The sequence below is a fragment of the Myotis lucifugus genome, unplaced genomic scaffold (assembly GCF_000147115.1).
Source record: "Myotis lucifugus unplaced genomic scaffold, Myoluc2.0 scaffold_622, whole genome shotgun sequence".
Lineage (NCBI taxonomy): Eukaryota > Metazoa > Chordata > Mammalia > Chiroptera > Vespertilionidae > Myotis > Myotis lucifugus.
The window spans coordinates 104,589-115,101 of record NW_005871670.1 but is presented as its reverse complement, the minus strand read 5'-3'; the positions used below and the strand labels follow the sequence as shown (position 1 = coordinate 115,101).

The following is a 10,513-nucleotide window of genomic DNA, read 5'->3' as shown; positions in this document are numbered from 1 at the left end:
CATGCAGACGGACAGGTGCATTACATGGGGAAAGGGAGATGGGGCACAGCCAGGGCAAAGGTGAGAGGCAGCACGCCCGTCGGTGGAGTGGGGGGAGGGCCAGCTTGGCCAGAGGACAGAGAGTGCCTGGCAGCTGCCAGGGCCCGCCCCAGCTTGGGGACCCTGGGGACACAGACAGGGGGCCTCTGGGTGTTCCAGGTAGACTGGAGTCTGCCTCCGTCGCTTTTGAATAATCACGGAGCCTCAGCAGCATGGCTGAGCCTGGCATGGGTGGCTGTGAGAGGGGCAGACGTTGTCCAGCAGCCTCGGGCCTCAGCCTCTGAAAATGGGGGACCCCAGGCCAGGGAAGAGTTCACAGCTAGGGTGGGGGTCCCCATGCCAGGGGTCCAGGGGTCGTCCCTGGGGAGTCCATCGGGCCACTGTCCTGTTGCCATGGCTCCTGGCTGCCACTAATCCTCGCCCTCCTCCCCGCCAGCGCTGGTGTGACCTCTGCGGTGTCCCCGGGCTTCACCTCCCTTGATCCTCCTGGGGCTCAGGCTCGGGGCTGAGAGGGGAGGGGGCTCTTGCCAGAGGCGTGGGGCAGCAGGGGAAGGTGGCCCCGGAATGAGCACCTTCCTTCCTTTGTCAAAGAGGGCCTGGGTGAGCCCACTTTGGTATTAGGGTGTTGGGGTGCCCCGGCCTGATCCTGGGCTGTGACTGGACCAAGCACCCACCCACCCACAGGGCCGTGCAAAGACACGGCCTATGGACAGGACAGCCTATGCCTGCCCCTCCTCACCTCTGCAATGCTCCTCCATTCAAGGGACAGCATGGGGCGCCCACTCTCATATAGGACCCCGCACCCCCGGACGGTGGGATCACAGAAGCTGCTCAGGGAGCCCCGAAACTTGATGGGGCCGCTGGATCCAGAGGGCGGGGACGGGGCCAGCACAGCCCCCGGCTCAGGTGTGCACACCAGGCTTCCCTGCCAGCCCCTGCCTGGCAGCCACGTGGCCAGCTCACTTGCCTGCCTTACCAAGGCAGAGCCTGGGTCTGGGGGTGCGATTGGGAGGCGACCCCAGGAAGCAGGAGAGAGGAGTGGGGAGTATGAGACAGGACAGGGTGTGGAATGGGGCACAGCTTAATCCACCAGGGTGTGTTGCCTCCCAGAATCAGCCCCCAGAAATATGGGCCTGGGCATTCACACTGGCTCCTGTCCCCCCCCTGAATCCTGACGAACCCATGGAGGGAGCAGACCCTGTATAGAGCAAGAGGGCCAAGGAGCCAGAGCTCACGGGACCACCAGGCGACCTGAGAGCTTCCACAGGCTCGCCACTCCCCGACCTGGGCACGCTCTGAGCCCTGTGCACGTGCGGGACAGAGCGGACCTCTCAGGCCAGACGGCCTTCTCAGGACACAAGTCCACTGGTCCCCGGTGTGCTCAGACCCCCAAGGCCCTCCCTCAGTTCGAGGTCAGGCCACACCCCTTGCTTGGCCTGGCTCTACCAGTTCTGCCCCCTTCCCACGGCTGCCCCATTGCCCGCCGCACAGCCCCATGGGCCGCCGAGCTCACTCCGGCCACAGGGACTCTGCGTCTGTTACTCCCTCTGCTCCCCGGCCACCCTCAGTGCAGGCAGGCCCCTCCCTAAGGGGCTCTGCCTGGCCTTCCTGTCCCCATGGCTCTCTCTTTCTCAGTATCCTTCTCACCACATGGTACTTATGATAATCTGGAAGTACCTCCGTTAAAACTTCTTTTTGGTTTGCCCTGGCCCGTGTGGCTCAGTGGTAGAGTGTTGGCCCACAAACCGAAGGGTCATGGGTTTGATTCTCAGTCAAAGGCACATACCTGGGTTGGGGTTTCATTCCTGGCCCCAGTGCCAGCGCCCTCCTCTCTCTCTCCCTCTCTCTCTCTCTCTCTCCCATTCCTCCCTTCCACTCTCTAAAAAATCAATGGGGAAAAATATCCTCGGGTCAGGATGAACAACAACAACAAATTCTTCTGGGTTTCTCACCTTCTCGGCCGCTCCCGGAGCTCCTGGAACTGGGGTCTCCTTTTAGCCCCCGGCAGCGTCTGCAGCATCCAGCTCAGGCTGGGCACCTGGGAAAGCCAGCAACTGTGTCTCCCACCGACACACACCCAGAGGGTTTGTGTGAATCAGCTGGGTGTGACAGGCCACATGCGTGTGCACACGCAGACCGCCTTCCCAGCTGGGAGGACATGCAGCCTGGCCCTTGCTTGCTACCCTCACCCCACATGGCTGCCCCACAGGCACCAGGACTATAGGGTAACATGCGAAGGCTTGAAGAAGGAGCATGGACAGATGGACAGACAGAGAGGGACAGATGTACTGGGCTTGGTGTTGCAGGGAGCTTAGTGCCTGCCCCCAGCGCCCCCACCCCCATCCTGCACCAGCCCCCGCGCCACCCCCCCAACCTGCCTGCTTGCTGGCCCCGCCCACCCTGCCTCCTGCTGGCGCCCCAAAGCCCTGACGGCATAACAGCAGGAACTGGGCTCCACCCGGCCAGAGGGCGCCCTGCTGGTGAGTGCCATGCCCCTGCCCCTCCTCCGGCCTCCGCCCGCCCCTCAAAATCCCATCCGGAGGGGAGGAGTCCCGCAAAGATCACTTATCCTCTCCGAGGAATCTCAATAACCAAGCGCCCAAAATCGCACCACCCCCACCACCTGAGGCTCCCCCTGCCCCCCTAGGCGCCCCTAGGCACCTCTGAGGTTCACTTACCTTTGCCTGGAGCCTCTCACCTTCCCTCCCAGTCTCAACCGCTGCATACCCACCCACTCCCTCACTCCACACCCTCGACATCTGCCGGCCTGGGACCTGGTGTGCCCGGTCCGGGTAGAGGGCTCAGGGAGGTTGCCCACCGAGCCTCTCCCGGCCTGATCTCACCGCAGTGGGCGCAGCCTGGGGCTGGCGGAGGGTGGGTGGTTCCTGCCAGGCTGTGGCTGGGGGTGGGTGGGGAGAGAACACAGAGGGGGCAGGAGCTGGGGAGGGAGCCGGAGCCAATGCGTGCGAGGGGGGCACCGGCGGTGGCGGTGGGGTCTGCCACTCTGTGGAGAGGAGGCACCCGTGGTGGGAAGATTCAGGCAGAGCAGGTGCTTCGCGCTGGGAGGGGAGGGTGGGGCGGGAGGAGGGGGTGCCGTCCCTGCCCGCTGGAAATGGAGCACCCACTCCTCCAGGTCTGGACACCTGTGCTCTGGAGCCCTCCTGCCCCCTCCCCAGAGGGAGCACATGCCCTGGAAGTCCACCTGGGTGCTGCCTCCTCGCCCCCCCAGCCCCCCCCCCGCCCCCGCCCGGGACCAGGGGGCCCTCCCCTGCTCACCTGGCTGGCCCACTGCCCTGGCCAGCCCGCCAGCCTGGGGCCCTCAGCCAGGGCGAGAGCCAGGAGCTGGCACTGCCCAGAGTTTGAGGCAGTTCTTGCCGCAGCTCAGACTCTTCTGAAAACAGGTTCCCGGGGTGGCCGGCCCCTTCGGGAAGGACTGGGAGCCTCCCAGGCAGCAGGAGGTGGGTAGCCCCAATGACAATGACCCGCCATCGGCTCCTGGTGAAGTAATGACCTAGATTTCCGGTGAAGTGTGCCGGAGCAGAAGGTAGTGCGGGGAACATCCTGCTGGGCGTGCAGACCCTGCGGAGCCCCCCATGCCCGCCTCAGTGTCCCCCCCACGAGGAAGGGATCTGGGCCCTGACCTCAGGCTGCCTTAGGACAGATGGAGCACGTGGGGGGAGGGCAGGAGGGCAGGAGCCACGGGCTGCCCTCCGGGGTGGGGGCAGGCTGTCATCAGCTCGCCCTCTCCAAGTTGGAGCAGAGGTCGGAAACTCCTCCTGGAGGAGGCGGGCCTGGCCGGGGCCTCTCCTCTTAGCCTAGCTGTCCCCACATTTGCCCTCATTGGGGTGGGGGGGCGGCAGTGCCTGTGAATCTGCTACCTCCCAGGGGAGGCGTGGGCTCTCCATGCCGCGTGGAGGATGCGGCTGACTTCGTCAGGGGCCAACCTGGGCAGAGCTGGGGGGGGGGGGGCACAGGCTGGACCTCACTCTGGCATGGAGTGCTGAAGCACTGAGGCCCATCTCTGTGCCCAGGCCCCTGGGAAGGCTCTGCCCACTTCTCCAAGGAGCTCTGGGGAGGAGATGCTGGGCTGTTTGGGGCAGGCGATTGGCAGCAATTCTGGAGACCCCACCGTGTGCCGCCACTGCGGGCAGCGTCCTGCACACCTGAGCGTGCTGAATCTGTTCAGCAACATTGCATGTTACAGGAGTCACCTGTTACAGGAAGCCAGGGCTCAGAGAAGGGGCATGACTTACCCAGGGTGGCTGGGGCCGTGCGGTGGGTGTACTGGGGCAGGGGATGGAGGGACTGCGGTGTGTTCCCTGTGCCACATGAGTGGGTTGGGTGCTCCCTTCCTGGTGGGAGCTCTGAGTCAGCCCCCAGCATTGGTTCATGGTCAGTTCCACAGCCCCTCCCCCCCACTGAATCCCCCATCCACAGGGGAAGGCTCTCAGAGACAATTTTTCCATGAGCGTGTAATTTCTGTGACTAAAATGGCAACTTCTGAATAATGGCCCTTGTGGAATAATGTTCTAAGAGGCAGACTCAGTAACAGTGGCCTAATTTTGTTCTGCATCACTCTTGAGTCTAACCAGGAGGTGGGGTGTTTGGGAGGGTGGTGGTGGGGGGGCTGGCAGTCTGCTCTGCCCACTTTGGGTTCTGGGTGGCCTGGGCACCTGGCAGGAGCCCTGAGCAGCTGAGAGCTTCGTGAAGACAAGATGTGTATCTGACTGAGAATCGAAGGCACACTCAGCCACAGCAGCCTGGAAACCCAGACCCCAGATACATTTGAGCCCCGCACCCCCCGACAGGGTGAACAGAACACCTTTGGGGGGCTCCTTCTCCCCACAGCGCCCTGTTTGGGCCCATGTGGAATGGGCCCAAAGCCCCTTGGGTATTTCTTTTAAATGTGAGGAGGGGCCCCTTTGTGCCCGGCATGGGGAGCCAAGCTCGGCAGGCTGAGTCCCCTCTGACAGGAGCGCGCCTTAGGCAGCCCTGAGAGTCTGAAAGACACTCCTTCCAGGCGGGCACACCGTGGGGGAGTGTGGGCTCCCCCCACCTGGCAGCACCCTCTGACGGAGGGCTCGGAGCACCACCCAAGGGACCCCTTAGTCTTGAAATGCAGTTGTCCCCAAACATCATACTTGTGCCCTTTTTGCATAGAGTTTTTGTCACATGCTTCCCACCAGGACACAACACACAGCAAGGGGTGCTTGGCGCCAGGAGCAACCAATCCAGCCAAACACAGAAAATGTCTCTCTCCCTCCTGGTGAGGGATTCGGGTGACACTCCCCTCTCCCGCCAGCTCCAGCTCCGGTGGCTCCTGAGCCGCACAGCCCCCCTGGTCCTCACGCCTCGAGGTTTCCTCTCGCCTCCCGATGGGCGTTCTTCAGGATTTCTCCTTCTCCTTAACGCTCTGACACTATCTTACACTTCCTTTATTCTGTTCCCGACAGGTCTGTGCTTCTGAGCAGGACTCTTGTCTTTGGTCAGTTCCCCAGGGGCCCAGCCATCCTCCGAATGATGGGCCTGTGCACGCCCCCCAGGGCTCAGAGCCCTCTGCCATCTCCTCCTCTCTGCACCACGTCCTGAAGAACTCCCTCAGCTCCTCTCCGATTCCCCGATTCTCTCTTCAACTGTATCCAGACTGGATACACTCCCCCCCACCAAATGATGGTTTTCCACACCCAAGAGTTGTCATTTTTCAAAAACATACCTAGCACACTTGTCCATTTACTTCTTAACAGGAAGCCACATTGGTTTCACAATATGTTTATCCAGGCTCATGGAGGATCCTACACATGTCGAACACAGTTTGGACATGATTATTCAGTCATAGTATTGTTATTTCACCCGAAATGAATCCGCTGGGCCAGCTTCCCCCTGTTGATTTTCTAGGTCATGCTTCCTAGCGTCGGTCAGCCAAGTGGACTTGGCAAAGCTAGTGTGCTGCCCACGAGAGAAGGTTTCTTTCTGTCGTTGTCAATGTTAATTATCCTGGGCTTGCCCTTCCCCCAACACTTGTCTGTCAGAATTCGGCCGCCTCCCCAAACTCAGAACCAGCAGCTGCTGGGCGCATCCTCTGTTCTGAGGTGACTCGGGGGCACTGGGCTAGCAGAGCAAGGCTCCAGGGGGCTGCTGGGCCCGAGCGGCCCTGGCTGGGTCATCATGGCCTTTTCCAGCTCCTTTCGGGGTCTTGTCTGGGCCCCCGCTAACTCCCCATCCCTTGGGGGCCCGAGACATCAGCTATACCTGTGTCCCCTTTCTCCTTTCCCTCTTGTCAATGGAGGTGTTTATTTTGTCATCATCACCATTTTTGTGAACTGCCCTAAACACACAGAAAAATACAGAAACTATAACAAACACGCGAGCTGATCACCTTGAGCGGCAGGGGTTCATGTTCCCCGTCTTTGCCTCAGCTCTTTTCCTACAAAACCCATCACACAGCCGAAGTCCTTCCTTCCACGCAGTCTCCCCGAATTGCTCCCTTTCACACTCCCCCTGTTCACACTCCCTGTCTCCTTTATACACATGTGCCTTGCGCGCCCACACATGCATTTCCTCCTGCCCTGCGGCACGAGCTATCATTAGCGGTATTTACTAGTACTCTGTCCACTTTGTGTTCCCTATTTACAACGTGTGTGTGTGTGTGGGGGGGGGGGGGTCCGTTCTGCCTGCTCCAGCATGGCGGCCTCTGCCTGAGGCTGAGGAAATGCCGCCATTGCCGTGGAGGTGATGGGCTCACCGCAGAGCACGCGGAGTGTGTCCCTCGCGGCCGCGATGCTAGCACATTGTACAGCGGTTTCTCGGGCCATTTCCTGCACAGAGTGACATCCGTGCTGCAGCGAGTGGGCTGGCTGGCAGCTGTGGGGGCAGGGAAACCATCTCCTCTTGGACCACGTGGCTGGGGCTCTGCCGCGGGGGCACGGGTGCCGCTTACCAGGGGACAGTGTCACCCAGAGTTCAGCTTTGGGGTCACCCTGGAGAGCAGGGCTCGGCAGGCGTTGCTGCACTTCCAGGTGGCACCGGTTGGGTGTGAGGGACTTGCCGTGCCCAGCGATGTCTGGGCCGGCTAATTACTCCCTCTGTCCCTGAGGAGGGTCCCTGAAAGTCCTCGAGGAGGTGACACCTGCCATACTCAGCCCCTTACCTGTGAGGTGGGGTCGTGGTGCTGCTGCAGGGAGAGGGGCTGGCCTCAGGCTCCGGGAACCATCCAGGGAGGTGGGGGGCGTGGGGGTGGTGAGGTCTCTGCGAGTCATTGCAGTATCATCGGACGACATGTCCATGTCTCCGCTCACGGCAGCTATCTCCCCGCTCCTTCCTCTCCGGGCTTGTTTTCCAAACAATTTGCTTAATGTGATTCCCAGCCAAGTTGAACATGAGTAATCGTGTTTACCCTGCGACGTGGGGTAATCCTGCGCCTCCTGGGGCAGGCGGGCGGGGCCGGGGGGAGGAAGGGCCCGGCTGTCCGATTAATTGCCAGCATCCTTCCTTCTGCTCCTGCAGAGAGGACAGTGCCCTGCCCTCGGTGGCGATGGAGCCGCTGTTCCCCACCTCCAGACCAGCCGGCTGGAACACCTCAGCGGCCACCGGCGGCGGCGGGGAGAACGGGACGATGGCGGGGCCCGCATCCTCGCCGGGGGCCCGAGCGGTGGTGGTGCCGGTGCTCTACCTGCTGGTGTGCGTGGTGGGGCTGGGCGGCAACACGCTGGTCATCTACGTGGTGCTGCGCCACGCCAAGATGAAGACCGTCACCAACATCTACATCCTCAACCTGGCGGTGGCCGACGTGCTCCTCATGCTGGGCCTGCCCTTCCTGGCCACACAGAACGCCGTCTCCTATTGGCCCTTTGGCCCCGTGCTGTGCCGCCTGGTGATGACGCTGGACGGCATCAACCAGTTCACCAGCATCTTCTGCCTGACCATCATGAGCGTGGACCGCTACCTGGCCGTTGTGCACCCCATCCGCTCCACGCAGTGGCGCCGCCCACGGGTGGCCAAGCTGGCCAGTGCCGCGGTCTGGGCCTTCTCGCTGCTCATGTCTCTGCCCCTGGTGGTCTTCGCGGACATCCAGGAGGGCTGGGACACCTGCAACCTCAGCTGGCCGGAGCCCGTGGGCCTGTGGGGCGCCGTCTTCATCATCTACACGTCCGTCCTGGGCTTCTTCGGGCCGCTGCTGGTCATCTGCCTGTGCTACCTGCTCATCGTGGTGAAGGTGAAGGCGTCCGGCGTGCGCGTGGGCTCCACGCGGCGGCGCTCGGAGCGCAAGGTGACACGCATGGTGGTGGTGGTGGTGCTGGTGTTCGTGGGCTGCTGGCTGCCCTTCTTCATCATCAACATCGTCAACCTGGCCATCGTCCTGCCCGAGGAGCCCGCCGCCGCGGGCGTCTACTTCTTCGTGGTCATCCTGTCCTACGCCAACAGCTGTGCCAACCCTGTGCTCTATGGCTTCCTCTCTGACAACTTCCGCCAGAGCTTCCGGAAGGTTCTGTGCTTCCGAAAGGGCTATGGCACCGAGGACGTGGATGCCACGGAGCCGCGGCCCGACAAGAGCAGCCGGCTACAGGAGGCCACGCTGGCTGCATGCAGCTCAGAGGCCAACGGGCTCATGCAGACCAGTAGGTTGTGAGGGGTGCTGATGGGCCACGCCCGGCACCCCTGCCCTGCCTGGTCTGGGTTTCCTGCTGGGCCGAGCCCTTCCCTGAGATTCAGGGACCTGCTGAGGTGCTCCCCAGCAGCCTGAATACTCTCCGAGGCGTGAGGGCAGCTGTCTGGAATGAGGCTGTGGGTGGTCCTGCCGTGACAAGCTGCCACTCCACCTGCCTGCTCTTGTTGGGCAAGCTGGGGTCACGGGGCCTTAGGGGGTGGGTGGCAGAGGCCCAGGGGTTGCAGGCAATGGTCAGGGCATCTCGACCCTCTGGTCCTGCCCTAGCCTGTGTTAGCCTCCCAGGCCAGGGGAGTGGTCATGAGTGTGAGACGGTGACCAGCCCCACCCCCCTAGCCTCCACTCTCTTGTCAGCCCAGTGCCACCTGGTCAGCCACCTGGTCAGTGTCAAGTGCTACACCATGAAATTAAAGACTCCGCTGTGCTGGTTTCTGGCCTGTGCCCCCGGCTCCCGGCTCCTGGGAGCTTGTTGACGTTGGACATGGCAGGTGTGAAGAACAGAAGCTGCAAATGCCCCGGGCAGTGACAAAGGGTGATGGATGCCAGAGGAGACTGCAGCTGGCCCACCCTGCTGCTGCACCTCCCTTCCTGCTACCCACAGTCCCCTGGGGGCAGCGAGGGGCGGAGCCATGGCTTCCATGGTGGGGTTGGGTGGGGAAGGCAGCAAGTACAGAGGGAGAGGGAGGAGCCGAGGTTGGGGGTGGACTGTCAGCCCCAGGTTTCTGGGTTTGTGGGTGGGGGCACAGGTGTCCAGAGGGGCTCAGTGCAGGGGGCCTAGGTCACTGGGAGGGGCTGTCCTGGGAGGGGCCAGTGAGGACATGGAACCTCTAGCTCTCCTGCTCACAGCAGGGGCTTTGGGCTGGAGAGGGAGGGGGATGAAAGCAGAAGAGGAGAAACATCCAGACAGCAGTGCGGGGAGCGGCCTCTCAGTGCAAATAGCAGCCGGCCTAGGAAGGCTGTGTGGGTAGATGCAAATGCCAGCAAATGCCAGGCCCCTGAGGAATTCCGCATCCCCCAGACGAGAGTGGCCCCATCGACCCTCCAGAAGTACCAGCAATTCCCCCTATTCCAGGCCCACAACGGGGTCCCAGGGAGGACTGCCCGAGCCTTGCTGGGGTTCTGGTGCCGTTGGCCTCTATGCAAGGCTGGAAGGAAAAGGACCAGGGTACAGGGCTGACTCAACCAGCAGACCCCCTGCCAGTGCCACCTCACTCGAGCTTCTGTCAGCCCAGAGCAGGAACCCGACCTCAGGAGGGCACAAGGGGCAGGGGGAGCTGTGCTGGGCAGGGAAAGGCCAGACAGCACTGCTGGGCCTCCCCACCGACCCCTCCGATCCCAGACAGAGGCCAAACCCGGGAAACACGGCGGTGCAATGAGGGCGCTGGTGTTTGACAACCACTCTCCTGAATAAATTAGAGAATAAAGGTTTGACTCTTTCCCAAAGCAAATATTGTGTCCGGAGCCAAGAAGCCAATGCAAATCAGAGCTCGTGGATCGGAGGAGGCAGGACGGGGGTGGGCAAACACCAGCCAGAAGTGATCGGTGGGCACTTAGATGGTGCCATCGTGGAAGGTGTAAACAATAGGGATTAAAAGAATTGATGGGCCTTTGCCTGGGGCTGGGCAGGGGCAGCCCCTCTCACTTCCTGGGAGGGGCAGGATCTGAATTTGGCCTCTGAGGGTGGGGGCTGGGGGTCAGCTCCTTCCGTGGTTGTTGGGTGTGGGGACCTGGCTGCCGTGAGGGACCCAGGCTGAGTCTCCCCCACTCCTGGGATCAGTTCCAAGGAGTGGGGGCGGCTCCTCCATGTGGGGT

General features: G+C 62.2%; 1 protein-coding gene across 1 annotated transcript; it reads left to right on the top strand.

Annotated features, from left to right (window-relative positions):
- The first annotated feature begins 7,570 nt into the window (after window positions 1–7,570).
- SSTR5 (somatostatin receptor 5) lies at window positions 7,571–8,665 on the top strand. Its single transcript, XM_023746043.1, has one exon. It carries the CDS (start codon window positions 7,571–7,573, stop codon window positions 8,663–8,665), a length of 1,095 nt encoding a protein of 364 aa, XP_023601811.1.
- Window positions 8,666–10,513: the final 1,848 nt, after the last annotated feature.